At 44.2% G+C, this 19,397-nt stretch overlaps 2 protein-coding genes and 1 long non-coding RNA gene across 6 annotated transcripts; 2 read left to right on the top strand and 1 right to left on the bottom strand.

The window, feature by feature from the left end:
- The first annotated feature begins 6,782 nt into the window (after positions 1–6,782).
- Positions 6,783–11,110, top strand: LOC115252281 (eukaryotic translation initiation factor 4 gamma 1-like). Of its 2 annotated transcripts, XM_029846852.1 has the most exons (9): positions 6,783–6,884; positions 7,466–7,765; positions 7,851–7,982; positions 8,204–8,413; positions 8,521–8,625; positions 8,703–8,976; positions 9,057–9,193; positions 9,288–9,705; positions 9,837–11,110. In XM_029846852.1, exons 2-8 carry the CDS (start codon positions 7,475–7,477, stop codon positions 9,438–9,440), a joined length of 1,302 nt encoding a protein of 433 aa, XP_029702712.1. In that variant the 5' UTR covers positions 6,783–6,884; positions 7,466–7,474; the 3' UTR covers positions 9,441–9,705; positions 9,837–11,110. The 2 variants fall into 2 exon arrangements, with proteins under 2 accessions (XP_029702712.1, XP_029702711.1); XM_029846851.1 differs by lacking the exon at positions 6,783–6,884 and having other exon boundaries at positions 7,396–7,765.
- Positions 7,615–12,242, bottom strand: LOC115252282 (uncharacterized). The gene is made up of 3 exons (XR_003890688.1): positions 12,126–12,242; positions 7,837–7,943; positions 7,615–7,756 (listed from the first exon to the last, which is right to left on the bottom strand). It is a non-coding gene; the product is annotated as an uncharacterized lncRNA (long non-coding RNA).
- LOC101075688 (phosphoethanolamine N-methyltransferase 3-like) lies at positions 11,617–17,055 on the top strand. Of its 3 annotated transcripts, none has more exons than XM_011610542.2 (12): positions 11,617–11,862; positions 12,998–13,169; positions 13,333–13,488; positions 14,657–14,793; positions 14,880–15,028; positions 15,102–15,290; positions 15,393–15,482; positions 15,553–15,642; positions 15,727–15,849; positions 15,920–16,051; positions 16,687–16,803; positions 16,911–17,055. In XM_011610542.2, exons 1-12 carry the CDS (start codon positions 11,754–11,756, stop codon positions 17,019–17,021), a joined length of 1,575 nt encoding a protein of 524 aa, XP_011608844.2. In that variant the 5' UTR covers positions 11,617–11,753; the 3' UTR covers positions 17,022–17,055. The 3 variants fall into 3 exon arrangements, with proteins under 3 accessions (XP_011608844.2, XP_011608845.1, XP_029702710.1); XM_011610543.2 differs by lacking the exon at positions 11,617–11,862 and adding an exon at positions 11,923–12,081; XM_029846850.1 differs by lacking the exon at positions 11,617–11,862 and adding an exon at positions 11,935–12,408.
- The last annotated feature ends 2,342 nt before the right edge of the window (positions 17,056–19,397 follow it).

The raw sequence follows: 19,397 nt of genomic DNA, 5'->3' as shown, positions 1-19,397 counted from the left end.
CCCGCAGAACAATCAACACCGACAGTAACAGTAACAGATCAATCAAGGGCGGCAAAAGTGCAGCGTCGTGACTTCCAGAACGCATTTGCCACGTGAAAAAAACACAAAGCGGTCGCCACGGCGACCTAAACACATGCGAATGTTTTCAGATGAAATCAGTCAGGCCAGGAGGGGGTCAGTGACGGGCCGCTAGACCGACGCCGTAAATTCAAAGCTGATCTTCTACAACCCAAATCAAAGTGTCGTCCCTGCTTATAAACATTTTTATTTGTCATCATCGGCTGCGACGGCCTTCGCTAACGTGCGACTATAATAGGCTTTCAGAGTTATGGCTACTCCTGCTTGCTAAAATGGCGGTGCTAAAGGTCATGTAGTCTGTGGCGGTTTGCCTTCCCGATACCTACGGTTACGTTTTAACTGACTGGAGAGGTTAGCGTTCCGCGCGGTGACATGTTCCACCCATCTAGGGACACAATCTGAGACACGGGTGTCCTGAGAAAAATGTTAAAACGGGGAAAACGCCACAAACACTTTATCTAACTTTAACTTCTTGATTTGGTATTTTTTAAATTCCACCTGTTTGGAATGAGCTTCTCATCCACCAATGAGACGCCATTTTGTTGCCGCGTCACTGTTGCTGCAAGACGGCGGATCGACCAGCAGAAAGTGCCGTCAGCGTTGCTGAGTGCCAAGAGAAAGCGATGAGGTAGAAAAGAATAAGAAAATAAACAGGAAACTGTGAGAGCTAATTCATGCAAAGCCAACTTCACGTCTGCCAACCAAATGCCTCCATTAGTCAGGAACATTTTTAATAAAGTTCTAACAAGCGTGGCCCCGCAGGAAGTTCAGCCCCCCCAGTGTGGCCCCACAGGAAGCTCACCCCCCCCCCCCCCCCCCCCCCCCCCCCCCGCCTGATCCACAGATGCCATCAGCAGAAACAGCCCCAGAGCACCTGACTGGGTGAGTTTGCTGCCCCCGCTGGGCCGTCTGCTCCTCTGCTCCAAACTGCTGTGGTTTGGAGAACAAGATGGAGGGTTTGACCTGCCAATACAGGAGGTCAACGAGCTCAGGCAGATCCATCCTGGCAGAAGGTTCAGACATCAAGATCAGGTAATCCAACCTGTATGAGGACTAGAGCACATCCTACTGGGGGTGGAAGCACTGTGCTGTGTGCCCATGAAGGGGGCAGTTGTACCTGGGACACCCACATGTTTGATGATTCTCTTTAATTAATCATGGCCCGACAGCGCTGTCTGTGACAAGAAGAACCTTCTCCTGTCTTGTTTGTTCTAGGCTGGAACGCTCTGGGACCGGTAGACGTTTTCGTGGGGCTGAGCTGAAAAGATTAACGTCAGATTCTCACCAGAAGCATCATTCTCCTCTTTAATCGCCGGCGTGCAGGAGGCTTTATTAAGGCTGCGGAGGTTTTGATGTAGGTTTAAAAAAATGCGCCGCTGTCGGAAGGAAATCATTAAAAGCCCGCGATAAACACGTTGTTTGTGGGAAAGATTTGCGGCCTCTTCCAATTAAGATCCGGCTGAAAGGAGGCCAAGCTCATCTCCATAAAACAGCAGAAGCATCACAGTATGGAAAGTTTGGCTAGTAGTGAAACGGCCTCCCAGTCGAGCGCCTTTTTGTGCATCCTGCATGCTAAAATGCAGCTGAACGCAGCCAATGAGAACGTCCCTGGGACGACTCTGTGGGCGTGATCAAACTGCCTGAAGAGGCCTTCAAGGTCCAGCATCCAGCGCTGGTACACAACCATACAAATGTGTGAATATCTGCTCACACTACCGTCCCGCTGCTTTTAAGGCAAGTTTAGAGTGTCTGCCGCCAAAACCGCCCATTTATTTCCGTGAAAACATATATTATATTATATTATATTATATTATATTATATTATATTATATTATATTATATTATATTATTATATATGTATTCTGATTCATTTTGATATATTGCTTTATCTACCTCTGAGTCCACCTCTCAGCACCTGTTCTTGCTTTCTTTAAGCACACGTTAAGCTTCAAATTGGATTTCGCTTGGCTTCCGTCCAACCGGATCCCAAATCTCCCGCTGGGCCCACAAATACATCATATTATTTATGATGTCGATATAAATCACACACCCTCCAACGTGTCCCCAACCATCATGTTCATTCCAAAGTCTGGAGACAGAAACCCTGGATTTAAAACACCAACTGTAATAAAACTGTAATAAATCAGAGACAAAATGGCCGTTTTCTGGTAGATACGTTTCACCAGCAGCAGCAGAGATCCAGGTAATTAGCTGGGTTTACTTGTGACTCACCTGTACATGTCTTCTCCAGGCGTCAGTGCTCAGCCTCAGCCGCTCTTCAAACTCCAACCCTGAGCAGCTTTTTCACATTTTAGTCCAAAGCGAATCAGAGGAGGGTGACAGAAACCACACACAATCGTTCCGCCTGTCCTTCCGGGCACAGGTCGCTGCTTCTCTCTCAACTGTTTATTAATTAATTACTGGAACGTTCACTTTCAGTGGACATGCTGCCTGTTTAATCCGGGTTTAATGAAGTGTTGCGTTCCCTTTGCTCGGTGTTCTCTCCAGCTGCCGCTTCTGTTTCAGACTGTAATTACATTCTGGCCGGGTGATTCTATACCTAATAGCGCTTTAATTGCATTAACAGGATGCGTGCCAAGTATGCTGAAGATGAACCACGGAGACCACAGCAGGCCTGATTTTTAAAACCGCCGCTCACCAAACACGCCTTCAGAAACAGGCAACGGCGACGACTGTGCACTGAACCGCTTCCGCGCTGCAGGTGCGTCTTGTTCGACGATGAAATATAAATGAAGATGCCGCTGCTTCCTTTGTGCTGGGCTGCAGTTTTCTCTAGATGTTAGCTCGCTTGGTGGCGGAGACACTTGTCTTCAAAGCGGCCGAGCTCGGCTGCGTCGGGCTGTGGCGGCGGTTCTTGCGGCCGGCAGAGCTGCTCCCAGACGAGCAGCTGCATCCTCAGCCTGCAGAAATGGCCGACGTCGCCGTAAACCCAACAATATTCACAATACTGTCCCTCCTCAACGGTCCAGCGCTGCTCCATAGAGACTCATGGACCTCTGCCACTTATGTGCCACATCATATTTATTCCTCTTCACTTCATTGGAGGCAGGAATCCATCTCAGGCGACCCACATGGCCGTCCCTTTGTTCCTCTTCAACCCCCCCACCTCACGGACATCGTCTACTATGCAGGTGAGCGTCGGCTCTGTGTGCAAGGGCATCGGAATTCCCTGATTATTTATTGCAGCTGCAGCCCTGGACAGAGGCTCACCAGGCCCGACCGGAAGCACAGATGGGCTCGGTCCAAAAGCTCATAAACAAGCACCTCAAGGTCTCCATCACGTTGGAGTGAGCACGCGCATCGTGTGCCGATGACGCCTGGACAGATTGTGTCATTTGCTTCTGACCCTGCAGCAGGTCAAACGTGCCTGGTTGTTATCAAAGTCTTGCCGTGGATCCCTCCGACACTGAAGATCTGTGACAACCAGAGACACCGTCAGCCTGGTGGACGAGGTCTGGGGAGACAATACCGCACCTCCCACGCATGGTCAGGCTCCTTTTGATGCTTGTGAATCATCCGTCTCACAGCTGCACCGCTGCAGCGAGCGAAAGCAGTCAGAAAACCACATTGTTGGTGTATTTAATGCTGATTTGCCTCTGTTGTTACTGGGATTTGTAGTTTAGGACTTCAACTCAAGGCGTGTAGATTAATAATGCAGTTTAATCATTCAGTCCGTTGGGGGAGCAGAAAAAAAGGCGCGCACTTGCTCCCCCACAGAGGCTCAGGCTGCGTGTGATTTGTTAAAAACGTTAAACACCTTCTTAGCGCTCACCTTGCTGCCCGCCGGCGTGGCTGCATCTTTAGGGTAAATGCTGCCACCTAATGTGCAGCTTTATTAGACTCAAGCTGAGAAATTTTGCTGGAGCATAAAATAAAACCTCAGACAGACTCTTGTGTCATAAATGTGATGCCAGCCGTCGAGTAGACTTCAGGGTTTATCAATTCTGATGATACAATTGCTCAAAAAAAAGGAAAGATTCACGCTGTGTCCTGATATGTTTATTACTGTTTACTTAACGTATTATAACAGTGTGCTTTTGTACTGAGAGAAAGTTTGTAGCACTTTCAAAGTGACTTTGCCAGTTGTTAGGGGATGAATAAGAATTACCTGTTTGTCATCCCGCACCACTCTTCCTCATCGGTACCCTTGAAAGCGTTGCCGTCACAGCTCCACGCCGTCTGAGGTCCCTCGCTCCCTCAGCGGAGGATTAGCGCAGCACAACAGGGAGATTTCTGCTTCTCCAAGCTCGCCGCCACTGGGGGGAACGTTCCACGTCCCTGACGGTTTCCTCAGCGGGGAAACTCTCCCGTGTGTCTGCAGTTCCAGGCAGAGATCGCAGCGGGACAGCAGCTCGCTGGCGCTCTCGTCGAACTGTGGGAAAGTCCTCTGTTCTGGACAAACACGCTCCCACAAATTTAAGGGAAATAACCTGGAGGTAAAGACTCCCTCCATGTGCCTCAGAAGTGTCACTAAAGTCTGAATTGTGGTATATCTGAGCACACTTTCTCCTCATGAGTTTGTGCATGGATGCAGACTCACCCTGGAAAGAGCCCGGAGAGGTCAAAGGTGACAGAAGAAGTGTCTCCACCAGGCTGTAGGAACAGATGTCCAACCTCCCCCAGAAGACACAATAACAGTGTCCGCCAGTGATTCAGCCAAGGGTTCATTCTACACCATGAAAATGGCTCAATATGGATTATATACAATTAAATACTCAAAATACTGGATTGAAATAAATTCAAATTATTGAAATTAAAATGGAGGAAAATGGTTTTTCCTTTGCAGTTGGATGACAAGGACATTCACCTGGAAGCACTGCGCATCATGATTCTATCTTAATCAAGAAATGAAGGAGGTCAGATCAGAGGTCAGAGGTCAGATCAGAGGTCAGATCAGAGAACAGATCAGAGGTCAGTCGGCCTCAGAGGTGCTGCTTTAGCGTGATGACTCTTTTGCTGTTAAATTCATAAGAATATTCATATATGTTTAATCTACCATCAAAATCATCCAGACAAAAAGCCCACAAACAAGGTTTGGCGGTTTCTGTCGAGTCTCTCGTGTGGGAAAATGTGCTTTTCTCCTCCACTGACGACTCATCTGCCCTCAAGTTCAAGTCGAGTGCAATTACTTGATTTCCTCCAGGGATGGGGGAATTATTTAACGCGCCTTTGTTTATTTTCTCGATCTTATTGATGCGCGTGTGTTTTACTCGCTGTTTATACCTGCAGCAGCAGCTCTCCAGCAGATGTGGGTTATTCTGCCTGTGTCTCTCTAATGTGAACTCAGATTCTCTTCAGTCCCCTGAGAAGCAACTAATTCTGTTGCGTTGCACACAGAAACAAAACAAAACCATCTGCCCATGAAAAGCCTCATGAATATGTCCAAGTTGCACTCACTGTGGGCTATTAGCATCATCACACCTCTCCTCATGCAAGAAACCCAAAGCCTGCTCTGGGTACCAATGAAAGAGGGGATGGTCTTTAAACGTCTTTTGGGAACCGAAGCACAAAAATGGGCCTTTTGTGCAAAACATCCCCTCATTGTTTTAATGCTTTAGATACAATATAATGGCAATGCCCTGAAAGCTGAGTGATGTTTGTTAAAGAGCAGGAAATCTTGTGGTCATTGTTGCACCAGGATACATTCAAAAACATTAGAAAGGTTGTGTGTATAATTACAGGTTGTGACAGGATGAAGCTTCTTTGTCCTGCTAGTTTTGACATGTTCATTGCATCTATAAGGAGTTTTACATCTTTGGTAAAATTAAATTAAAAGAGTTTGACTGAAGTTCCTTGACATTCCAGATGTGCGTAGGTTTGAGCGTGTTGGCGACACCTAGCGGGCAATAAGTGAATGACACATATATGTAAATATTAGTAACGTATATATTAACCACATCAGAATTATTTGGTTTCATTTGTTTTGTTTGTTCTCTCTCTCTCTCTTTCTCTCTCTCTCTCATGCCCGTTGAAGATTTGACTGGTCTCTGTGGTTTAATGGTGCGCCTTATTAGTTACAGAGCATCTCCTACCTGGGTGCTGACACTTGGAAAACACACAAAAATGAATATGTTCATGCAGAAATACACCCTCAAAAAACCTACGTACACCCACACATGTGGGCAAATAGGATGCTCTGCGTTCCTCTCGCAAGCCAATTATTATCGTGGTCCAGTCAACCACCGACCCGACAAGCCCAGAAATCGATACTCATGTCACCCTGAGTCCAGTTAAAGTTACATTGTATTTTACAATCACCGTCACACAAATTAACACCAATGTTAGCAGCCTGAAACATGTGTGTCTGCAAAGTTTGCCACATGCTTCACAACTGCTGCCATTCACCTTTAACACAGATGAGTTGGTTTTAGACCTGCGGAATTCTTAATGGACACAGTAGAAATGAATTTGGTTTAATTAATGGAATAAAACTGATGAGAGCGAGATCACTTCTAAAGAACAAAGACGACGGAGGATTGACTGTTAGAACAAAAACGTGCACAAAGCCAGAGGGCGGGGATCTGCTTGGAGAGGCAGAGTTACAGAGCGCATCAAAGGTCAAAGGATCAAAGTCTCAACATTAAAGACAGGGTTTTTTAATTGAATTAAAGGCAAAAGACCTCACATAAAAGACCTAGAGTCTACATAGTTAAATCCCACTGAAAGTTTGTAAAGCTTAATCCAAACCAAAGTGCCTGCTAAAATATTAACAGTTAAAGTAAATCCTAACATTTAAAAAGGAAGAACCAGCAAAACTCCAGTCTGAATACTACCTTTCTACTACAAGTGAGTGAACTCTCCCCTTTCTGATAGTTTTAAGATAACTGCCACTGAGCTTTTACAAGGCTGCACTTTTAGTCATCTAGAAACTATGAACTTTTTTCTTTTCCTTAGCAATTTTACCAAATGTATTCATATTATAATGTATTCCTAAGGGGTCATGGGGAGGGCACCCATATATGCGACGGCAGGGTATACCCCTGGTTGAGTTCATCACAGGGCCCTATGTGAGCTATTGTGGGTTTGGTACCTTGCTCAAGGGTACCTCGGCAGTGCTCTGACTAGGCGGTGCTTCTTACACCTTCCCCTACTACCTACTGGGGTCTGAACTAAAAGCCCTCCACTCCTCAGCCCAGTCCCCAACAGATACCGCCACCCCCATTCAAATCCCCAAACAAAAAAAACAGGCCATTATGGAAACTTTAAGGTGAAATTTTCCCTCATTTTCCCTACTTGTAAAGTAAAAATGAAGTCGAAACCATTTAACACTTCAAAGAAACTGGTGTATTTGTATGTGACAGTATAAAATTACTTTTCGTTCTAAATCATAGCAAATGTTTGTTTTTTGTTTTTTCTTGTGGTTTCAGACTGCAGCTATGACCACTAACATTTACCAAGCAGGACAGGTTCCCTCCATCGGAAGCTCCCAGCGTGGTGGCGAGGGAGACGGACGGACAGAAGAGACTGAGAAGCTCATCAGAACTTTTCGGGGCATCCTGAACAAGCTCACCCCTGAGATGTTTGAGAGCCTCATGAAGCAGGTGGATGAGCTCAACATCGACACTGAGGAGACGCTGAACGCGGTCGTTGAGCTCATCGTTGACAAAGCTTTGTCTGAGCAGAGCTACAGCACAACCCACGCTAAGATGTGTCACCATCTGAAGGGGGTAAACTCTGCATTCTTTGTCTGTACGATTGGTTGAATTTGGACCAAATTATTGTTACTAATATGCCAAACCTTTCCCACATCAGCTGAGGGTCTCGTCCTCAAGCAGCAATGACTTTGTCCTCTTCCATAAACGTCTGCTCACGAGATGCCAGATGGAGTTCCAGAACAGAGGACTCCTGACAGAAAAGGAAAATGATGTGTCTGTTGCTCATGAGGTGAGTATCGGCACGCCTACAGCGGAACCAAATATGCCAGTGCAATTATTGGACTGAAGCTCAGCTTTATAAATGCACCTTTCGTGAGAACTTTTTTTTTCCTTCAAAATTGTGCTTGCTCCACTGGCAAGAACGGTAGAATAGTTAGATTTGGAACGCAAACTTAAATGTAACCTTTAGTGTTTCACCTAAATTCAATACATGCAAATATGCCCCCAAAGGAACTGGAGCAGACCAGACGCAAGACCCGTGTGCGTTTACTGGGGACCGTGAGGTTTATTGGTGAGCTTTTTAAGCTCAAGATGCTCTGGGAGCCCATCATACACACCTGCATAGCCAACCTCCTCCAGGACGAGTGCGAGGAGTCTCTGGAGTGTGTGTGCAAGCTCCTGTCCACAGTGGGGAAAGATCTGGACACTGGGACTGAGAGGGTAAGGAGAGCTGTGCGCTACACACACACACACACACACACACACACACACACACACACTGAATGAGCGGGACTCTTATTTTCTTCCTTTTCTTTTTTTCCTTTTAGCTAAAACTTGATAGCTACTGTAGTAACATAAGCCAACTAGTGAAGGAGCAGAAGATGTCCTCAAGAATCAAATTCATGTTGCAGGATTTTTTGGCCCTGAGAAAGGTGAGACTCTTTGATGGTTAAATCATGAATATAGTCTGCAAGTTGAATTCTCATCACATCTCATGTGTGGCCTTCAGAACAACTGGGTGCCCCGAAGACGAGATGAAGGGCCCAAAACCATTCAGCAGCTTCACCAAGAGGTGAAGCAGGCAGAAGAGAGGGAGATGCTCGAGTTGGAGAAAGCGATAACCACCATGCAACGGAGAGGTGGTGGCAGGCCGGCAGATCGCAGCCAAATCTTTAACGTAAAAAAGATTCCTGAAAAGTTCAATCAGGGCTCCTGTGATGGAGAAAGGAAGCAGCGATGCCATTTGGGCAGCAGCTCATATCAGGGTGTCAGCAAAATTCCAGGTAAATAATTGAAAAAGCCAAAAGATTGGGTGCATTTTTAAAGCTGGATGGGGTTTTAAACTACTTGTTGCTCTTTGCAGTTGAACACAAGACCACCCCAAAAGGTGGATCCTTATCAAAGCCCTCTTGGTTCTGTGACGAAGACGAAATGTACACAGCACTAAAAAGACTTCTGCAGGAGAAACCTGTCAATGATAAAATAGAGGAGTGGATCCAGGTAACTACCGATGAGAATGACCTTTAAACTGCATTTTTCTAGAGATTGTGACGGTAGGCATGAAACTAACAAATGTTCCTCTCCCCCCTCCCAGAACACCCTCAACAACAGGCAGAGGTCATCAGACGGGTTTGTGAGGGCCTTGATGAGAGCGGTCTGCCAGTCAGTTATTGTTGACTGTAAGTGTTCTATAATATCACATAGAGGCAGAAAACTCAGCCTGTTTCTGTCCAAAAACATTAATTAGTTTTACTCCACATAGACGTCTGTTTTACATGATGTGAGCACAAAACCAGTCTGGGACACTTTATGGCCCATGATTAGATGTGTTCAGGTTCTTTACAGTGGTGTGAAGAGAGTGTTTGTGTTGTCAGGTGGGGTTCATACACTGAGAACCTATGAGCTGCTCGACAGAGCGAGCCTCCTCAAGAGGTTCATCAAGGATGACCACAAGCAGTTGGTGGCCCTGAACGTTGTGCAGCAGCTGGTGGTCCACATAGACCAACCTGATGGTGAGTGTCCCATCTATCCACCTCAACAGTCACGGCTTTGTTCATTTTAACTTTGAACTACAAATTCAGAAGCCAGTGGTGTTTTTCCATTGACTTATTCCTGTGATTTTTGCCGGTGTGTGTCCGTGTAGGTCTGCTGCGGATGTTTTTTGATGTGCTGTGGGATGAAGAAGTCATCCAGGATGAGACCTTCTTTAAGTGGAGGTCATCCACAGTTAATGTGACATCCGTGACCAACTTCTTCACCTGGCTCGAAGAGGCGAACAGGCGGATAAAGTGACCTTGGAGAGCAAAAAATATATATTATTATTTTTTTCAAATCTGCATTATTTCATTGTCAGTAATATCATCTGTCTTTGAATAAAATTCAATTTATGTCCAAATTCAAGTCCTTGAATATCATTTATGTTTTCGTGAAGTTGGGTAATATACCGGTAGTCCCGACTGGCACCATTTATCCTGATGTGATCATCATGTTTTACTTTCTAAAGGAGTTTTGGTTTATTGAGGTTGAATGTTGAAGACAGTTCTAAACATTTACCCTAAAACTACCTAAAGAGCACAATTTCTAACAAGTATTAATCGTTTATAATGGTTAATGATAAAATACAGTGCTATACAAAGTAAAATAGATTCGGATATCTTGAGCGTATTTCTATATAATATATTTATTCTTTTAGTGATACTAGAACATTACATTCAAACTTGATGTAATGGGATGGAAGTGGGGGGGATTCAATTACAAATTTGTGCCACAATGTAGCATTGCAAACTCAAAACATGTAAAAAATAGTGTTTGTAGTAATCCATACAATTACAAGTGTAAGTGTGTGTGTGTGTGTGCGTGCGTGCGTGCGTGCGTGCGTGCGTGCGTGCGTGCGTGCGTGCGTGTGAGAGTTCGTGTGTGTGTGTGCTCAGGAGAGCACTGTGGCCTGCCGATATTTTCAAGTTCATTCTGGCTGCGGCGGACTTTGGCCACGATGTTGCAACTGTGTGAAAAGTCAAACTGTTATTAGATCGCAGAGGTTCTGTTGGAGAAGCGTTTATGTGAACATCTATACATTAGGGTTAGGCGATAACTATGCTTCATTGTTCACGTTTGTCCTTGTCACTGTATGCATAGTTCCATATACCAGTGCCAGACCGGTTAACCTGGTTCTAGATTGATCTTTAAAAGTCAGACGTGAGAATTCTGTCTCTTCTGTTATACAGGTTAATTTTTTTACTGAGCTTTTGCAAGAGGAGCTTGATGCTTCCCTCTTTCTTTGTCTTAATCAAAAACACATTATTGGTGATATGATGTGAGGACTACAGTCCTGTCAGTGGTCTGTAAAGGGCTTTGTCATTGTAACCTCATGTTACAGGGTATGTTTGGGTTGGCATTTTAGTATTTTAATTCTGCTGCTAATTATTATTGTAGAAAAGTCACAAAACATTTCATCTGTAAGCCTACAAACAACATTGTTAAGAGTAGCCACAATACTCAAGTAGGCTGTTCATATGCTGCCAGTCAGACGTCTCTCTCCACCTTTTCCAATGACAATTTATTTTTACTTCACTCTTCATTTCTAAATTATAATTGCAACCATAATGCCTGGTGGCTTATTAAAGTCTTTATAAAGCAAACTTAATGTTGTAAGACTGTTTCAACATTTAATTTCCTTTTTTTCTCTTTGGAGCTTTACACAATTACCAAATTAACTTGTTATGGGATTGTCTGGTTACATTGCTGTTTCAGTAGATTGCACAACCAGCTTGTTAATTATCCATCAGCCACTGGATTTGCACATCTGGTCCAGTTAAACCAGTTTACAGGACTACGGACGTTTTTCACTGTTTAAGAAAAAAATAGCAACTGTAGACACACACACACACCCACACACACACACACACACACACACACACACACACACACGCACACACAACTTTGAAACAGGTCTGGGTCAAGAGAGAGCGCGCGGTGCCATGGCCAACAGTCAGTGTTCCAGTACTGGTTTGCAGGTTAAAACTGAGCATTTCCAGCAGGAAAGTGCGCGCTGTCCGCGGCCATGTGCCGGTCCGCTCCGCAGCCGCTGCTCTCCACCTTAACTGAGCGGCATGAGGCAACATTACGCAATCGTGTCCCATTGGACGATCCTCGTCAGCAAGTCAAGCGAGGTGAGTCTGTGGTCATTTTCCTCCCTGTCCGACCTTCTTCTCCATGTGAGTCCAGCTATTTAAAGGGCTCCTGCACACGCTCAGACTCGCACACTGAGGTTCTGGGTCGCCCATGACCGTGACAGTACAATTAGGCCGATAATTGTTGTAACACATGCTGATTGTTTTAGACTTTACTGAATAGCAGAATAAACCCAGCAGAGATCACCATGGAAAAAGGTATGAATGGAGATTTTAAAAGATCTGCATAAGTGTCTACCAACTTGTGTTGCTCGCACACGCACTTTTGTTCTTCACTCTGGTGGAAGTAATCCTGCAGCATATCTCCGTGCTGGAATGCCAGTAATCCACTGAGCTGTCCCGCGGCGCTGCCGCTTTGTCTGTGGGAAGGTTTATCGCGCAGTTTAGACCCAGATGCTGGACTGTACAGACCAGAACTGCGGCTCGACTTTGACCCGGAGTTCAATTATTGAAGAACTTGCTTTGCAGCGCTGCTGCGGGCAGAAGGTCAGTGGCACGGATCTGCTGCAGGGAGATCAGGACAGAGTAAGAGTGAATGCCTTGCTTCGTTTTTGTTTTTTTCTTCTTTCTCATCCACGTCTGTGCGCGTTCCCCAACCTCTGGCTGATGGGCTATTGGACTTCACCAGATCGTTTTACTTTGCGTTCCATACAATTTCTGCTCCGTGCGGGAATTCTGAGGAAGGAGGAACAGAATGTGTTACATAACACAGTTGGGATAGACCACTGGGAGAAAGTGGAACGGCGCACTGATGTGACACTGTTTATTGATTTATGGGGTTGTTGCAGCCTGCTGGGTTAATCAGTCTGATTGTTTTCCAGGAAGGTTACAGATAACACCCGTGCAGAATATTTTATGGAGTCCAGCAGTCTGAGGCCTAAGTCATCAGTTACTTTGGAGCCTAATGGGTTTACACAGATTGTTAAGGCACATTTATTTGATCGGAATCACGTTATGTACTTAATGGTCACTTGGTTGCTTAATATGCACTTGAACTTTGTCATAAAAACGTTGCCTGAAAACAGACCCGGATACATTCCAGAATGTAGTTTGGGATTTAATGACAGTTATTGGGTGCTAAGTCCTTTTTTTCTTGCCTGTTTATTTCTTACAGCACGCACAAAGATGACAGAGTTTTGGAAAGAGCACTCCAAGGAGGCCACGGTGGAGGAAATGATGTTGGACTCTCAAGCCAACGAGCTGACGCAGTACGAGCTGCCCGAGATCCTCTCCATCCTGCCCTGCCTGAGGGAATCCAACGTGCTGGAACTGGGAGCTGGCATCGGGTGAGGTCTTTGGATGATCTGAGTTTCTCTTTGGTATTTCTGTAAACATCACACACACCCAGCACTTCTGGAACATTAGCCAATAATGTCCAGGTCCCGTTTTTTTAAATCATGGTTCTTTGATGATCCAAAGACAGCGAGATTCATGCATGTGTCTCTACAGTCGCTACACCAGCCACCTGCTGACCAAAGCCAAACATGTGACGGCTGTGGATTTCATGGAGAGCTTTGTGGAGAAGAACAGACGAAACAATGGTCACCATAGCAACGTGACATTCATTCGATCTGACGTCACAAAGCTGGAGATCCCCAAAAACAGGTGGGCCAACTACAAATTTGAGCTCACTTGCAGTTATACCGGTGCACTTGTTATCTTTCCTACTAAGTGACACAAACAGGCACCTTTGAGTCATCCCAAATAAATCATCCCATTTCAGGACAGGAAAGGTCCCTGAATTTGTGCAGGGGCCATAAGAAAAACAAATAAAACTCAAATAAATCCCTGCAACCAGACTACATTGAGCAAAATGTGTGACATCATCTCTGGGGGTGTAACTATTGTCCATTTGAATCTTGGCACACCCAAGAATGATTGCCTTTTTGGGCATGAGCAAAACATTTAAACTTTTGAGCCATCCAGGAACGCTGGGGGTTCAGCACCCCCGAAGCTCTGAACCTAGATTTGCCCCTGAAACATAGACGGCATCTCTTCAGACTTGATGTGGACAATAATGTCTCCCTCTGCTGCCCTCTAAAGAAGCAATGTGGAATTGATGTGAATTGCAGTTTGATGACTTAGCAATAGTCTCAACTGACATTGTTGCCAGAAATTTCCTGTTCATAATAATTTATTTAAAAGGTGGGTCCAAATGAATAGTTTAAAGGTGGTCAGCGCAGTCACAAAAGCTTTTGAGTAGTGAGTTTCAGCAGGTAGGGGCAAGAGAAAAGGCTCTTTCACCACCGGTTCCAAGCATAGTTGTGAGGGGTAGAGACAAGCGGTACAAGTGAGAGGAACAAAGCTGTGGATGCTCGTGCTGGTGGAGCAGTGGCTTGGTTATGGAGTTTTGTAGGTGAGAAGAAGGGTTTAAAACTGAACTTGTGGTACTGGGAGCCAGTGGAGGTTCTGGAGGATAGAGCTGGAGGTAATGTGTTTTAAATTCATGTTTTTATCTCTCTGATGCAGATGGGTAGAGAAGGTTGCTGGGATATTAGGTTTGCTTGAGATATACAGTAGACCTGAATGTCAGTGGCATAACAGCAGAATAGTGTTACCGAGGAGAGAGCCCCTCTAGCCCCCACTCCAGACATCGAACTCAGGGGGACACGTTACCGGAACAGTGCCAGTGGTGTTAAGGTCGGATTCTAGGCGGTAGAGGACAACGGAGTGGTTGCAGTGAGGTCAATCATGATGAATTGTCACGTGTAATCCCTATAATTAATATCCTGTATTTTAATCTTAATCTGTATTGTATAATTGTACTCCTCAGCATTGACTTCATCTTCTCTAACTGGCTGCTGATGTACCTGAGCGATGAGGAGCTCAAAACCTTCATAAAGAAGTCTTTACATTGGTTGCGGCCTGGTGGATTTCTTTTTTTCAGAGAGTCCTGTAACCACCGTTCAGGTAGAGGTGCAACATCCAAACTTTGACATCTGCAAACAGGAACGTGACTCAATAGCTGTCATTTCAATTCAAACTTTTCTATCAAGGTGACACAAAGAGGGAATTCAATCCCACATATTATCGCACTGATGCACAATACAGCCACCTGGTTTCATCAGTAGATGTAGAGGAACCGGAGGGGCCGAAGATCGGGTTCGACATTGTGCTGAAAAAGAAAGTTCAGGCTTATATCGAGGTAAAGTTTTCAGTAATGGGGACACTATTGTGTGATGAGTGTCTCTAAAATTAGCTTCCTTCTACTTTCCAAGATGAAAAACAACCCAAACCAGGTCTGCTGGTTGCTGGAGAAGGTTTCCCGCTCTTCAGACTCCCAGAATGGTTTCAGCACCTTCCAGCAGTTCCTGGATAACCAACAGTACACCAACCGTGGCATCCTGCGCTACGAGAAGATGTTCGGGGCGGGTTATGTCAGCACAGGAGGGCCCAGCACCACCAAGGTGGGAAGTTGGTGAAGCATCAAGGAATATTACTGATTAGCATCACTCTAGATACTAATCAATAGAAAATCATTTGAATAAATAGCCTTTCAACACCAACAGGAGTTTGTCGATATGCTCAACCTCAAGCCAGGACAGAAGGTTTTAGATGTTGGCTGTGGAATTGGTGGAGGAGACTTCTACATGGCAAAGGTAGGAGTAGGAGATGTTAATATATTTAGGTAATGTGATAAAAAAAAGACTAATAGAATAAAAATTCCAGACCTTTGGAGTAGAAGTTATTGGCCTGGATCTTTCAGAGAACATGGTGAACATTGCCATGGAGAGGGCCATCGCTGAGAAGCTGCCATCAGTACGTCTGAATTTCTCTTTAGCCTGATTGCTTGGGTTGTTGATCTCTCATTTATTCTTTAATTCAAACTCCACACAAACTCAGGTTCAGTTTGAGGTGGCTGATGCCACTAAGAGGATGTTCCCTGACTGTTCCTTTGACGTGATCTACAGCAGAGACACAATCCTGCACATAGACAACAAACCCGCTCTCTTTAAACGCTTCCATGTGAGTATTTCAGATATCTACGGCTCCGTCCTAGTAGTTTTTTGTGACATTTCCATTCTTTTTTCCCCAGTCATGGTTAAAACCAGGTGGCCAGTTACTCATCAGTGACTACTGCTGTGGGGAAAAACCCTGGACACCAGTTTTTGAGACCTATGTCAAACAGAGAGGCTATATTCTCTACACACCCCCACAGTATGGCAAGGTACTGCAATTACAGAAGAATCTGGTCTGATGCTAAACAGAACAATTTCTTTTTCACAACCATGTGAAAAAATACAAGTATATAAAGTAATGTTATCCATAAAATTTCATTAATTCAATCAAATACAGAGCAGGTCATATTGGTGTGTGATCACAAAGTTGTACATCCTAACCCAGCGGTCGGCAACCCGCGGCTCTGGAGCCGCATGTGGCTCTTTAGCGCCGCCCTAGTGGCTCCCTGGAGCTTTTTCAAAAATATGAAAATGGAAATTGTTTTAATATATTTTCTGTAGGAGGAAAAACGTGACAAACATTCTTAAAGTTTTCCAATGCTGTATAAATGTGTATAGTAAATATTTAATTTCAACATCTCATTATAATGGAAGTTAAACTTAAAGCACCATCGTGTAGCCACGTGGTGCGTCATTCTTCCCGGGATGAGCTGGAAATTAGCATTATAAGCCCTATATAAGGCTTTTAATTTTTTGCGGCTCCAGACAGATTTGTTTCTTGTTTTTTTGGTCCAATATGGCTCTAACCAATATTTTGGGTTGCTGACCCCTGTCCTAACCTGTCGTGGCCACCTGCAGAGGACGCCTTATGATGAAAGTGTTTTTGCTGGTTGTTCTCCCACAGTTCCTCACAGAAGCTGGTTTCTGCAACGTTCTGGCAGAAGATCGTACCGCCCAGTTCATCCAAGTAATCGAGACCGAGCTGGAGAGAGCAGAGGCCATCAGGAAGGAATTCATAGAGGTACAACTGCATCACAACAACAGTCTTCATTTATGATTAAGAATGTGCAGTTATATCAAAACCAAACGATTGGTGAACCATGCTAAAGGCTTCTTTGTTCCATGCAGGAATTCTCTGACGAGGACTATTTAGCAATTGTGAATGGATGGAAAGAAAAACTGGCACGCTCCAAGAGTGGAGACCAAAGATGGGGACTCTTTTATGCCACAAAAGATTGATTGTACTATGAATAAAGATGATAATATCGGTGAATTTGTGTCAGAGTTTCTGTGTTTATTTTTATAAAGGGTTATTTTGAACAAGGTTATGGGCTTAAGCTAGAAATGAGTGGATTTGTTAATCTTTTTGTCAGGAAAATGTTTTATGCAAATAAGTGTTGAAGTTTTGAAACTTGTTAAACTAGATCTGACATGAATGGTGGGAGAAGGTAACCCTGGTTCAATGAATGAAGGTCAACATGCCACAGTTTGGGTCTCTGTCTCTCATTTTCAGGACACATTTTGCAAATGAGCACCTCCAACCTCGGGCACAATCCGAGCTTGGCCACCAGGCCAAGCCAGCCTGTCATTGTCAACAGAAAATAAGATCAAACAGGAGATGTAGTGAAGTGAAAAACACTCAGGATGATCACAGATCCACAGCCTGCTGACCAGCCTGGCCCAGATCCTGGCCTTCCTGTGACATGACACCCCTTCCTCTTCACCAGGCCAACTCAAAACTGGGTCTCATACACAACAACACTGCACTCCGAATCAGTTTTCATAAGCTCACCTTTGTTGAATTACTGCTCCTTTTGCATAAATCATATTAAATTAATCTTTATTTATATAGCAATCAAAGGTGTCTCTATGCACTTTCCAGAATCCCAGCGCCTGACCCCCAACAAGCAACAGTGGCAAGGAAAAACTAACCTTTAACAGGAAGAAACCTTAAACAGGACCAGGCTTATGTAGTTGGGATCGTTCTGATGGCTGGCTGGGTAGTGGAAGTTTGCTCATTCAACTATATATTATGTGGTATTTGTATAGTGTTTTCGTATAGTTTTATTTATTGTTTCAATGTTTTTACTCTGTGAGGTCCGGAAGACTGAGACTCATGAAATTTTAAATTTTAATATGTCTTTTTATGATTGCAAATTAAGCTGAATTTTGACCTTTTTTTGGTCATTATACATGAATGCACAATGAAATTCTGAGGCCAGATGGAGGATCAATCTGTGGCAGCCGCGTCACCACTGTTGATCTTGCTATGAATTTCCACCGCTTCTCTATAAACTACTCAGTCGCAAAACATGGCATGGCATGGCAAACTCACAGGGAATGTGAACAACTGTGCATGTATCGCTCGCACTGTCTCAAACCACCCCTATACCATACATAGCCTACGCCATTTTGTAGTAGTGTCCGAATATTAAGTGAGCATTTCTGTACCCTATATAGTGCTCTCAATGTAACCCATAATGCATTGCAAAAAGTAACACAACTGATGTGCCCTAACAAATTAATGTATCCAATCATGCTTTGCGGTAGCACGTAACAAACTATTAAGATTGAGTGAACCGGAGCACGGAGGCCAGAAAATGTTATACAAATGCAAGTATTTTCCCTTATGTGTTAAAATGTTATACAAGCAGAAAATTGTCAACTATAATGCTTTCTTGATGCCTGCTGTAATATGTTTTTACTCTCAAAGACATGCAACTTTACACAATGATAAACATTGTCAGCTGTTTGGCAATTGCACTGCTTTATTAAAACACTCTACTATAATTGACACATTTTAAATGGAGATTCAGGATATTGTTGTAGAGCGTAAACATAAAACAAACTTAATTGATTGAATTCATTTCTTTAAGAAGTGACAATGACATCCACAATTTAATCCACTGCTGGATAAAGAAGGACCACCTTTCCTCTGGGAAGAGGTTTCCTGTTCAGACAGAATGGGAGTTAGTAGCAGGGAAAATAAATTTAAGAAGAGTTTTTTTGGTTTGTTTTTACTTATTTACCTATCAATTTAATGTCTATATAGTATTTAATGTCTATATAGTTATGATCCTCATCAGAAAATACACTGATAGACTTCTGTCTTATTTGTTCATGTCCTTCTGTCCCTCAGGATGCGATAGTCCTCAGGTGGGTACAGTCCCTGAAGATACAGACGGGTGGTTTTCAGGACCCTTGAGTCATGGACAGAGCCCTGGTATCCAGTGAATATGTCCATAGATATGATGGTCACACACAGCTAGAAGATGAATGGAGCATCTGGACCAGGGGGCTTGAGCCTAATGTGGAATTCATCTATGCTGCCCACAAGTTTGGGCAAAGGCTGGTGATCCAGCCAGGCATTGAAAGCCTGCAGCAGTTGCTGACACTGGAATATGTCTGTTCATCCCACAATAATGTAATGGGTGATTGTTCTGCAAATATATTTTTAAATGCAGTTGTCACTGTGCCATTCCACAGATTGTTAAGCGTATTTGTGAAATTTGAAATCAGCGTGTAGCAAACAATTTTCCAGGAGGGGGTGCAATGTGGTCATTTTCCCTAACCCAAGACAACGAGAGAGGGAGACAAACACACATACAAAGAGAG

This window comes from Takifugu rubripes, chromosome 14 (assembly GCF_901000725.2).
Source record: "Takifugu rubripes chromosome 14, fTakRub1.2, whole genome shotgun sequence".
NCBI classification, from domain to species: domain Eukaryota; kingdom Metazoa; phylum Chordata; class Actinopteri; order Tetraodontiformes; family Tetraodontidae; genus Takifugu; species Takifugu rubripes.
Note: the sequence above shows the minus strand (reverse complement) of the source record. Positions and strands in the feature narration are given on the sequence as shown.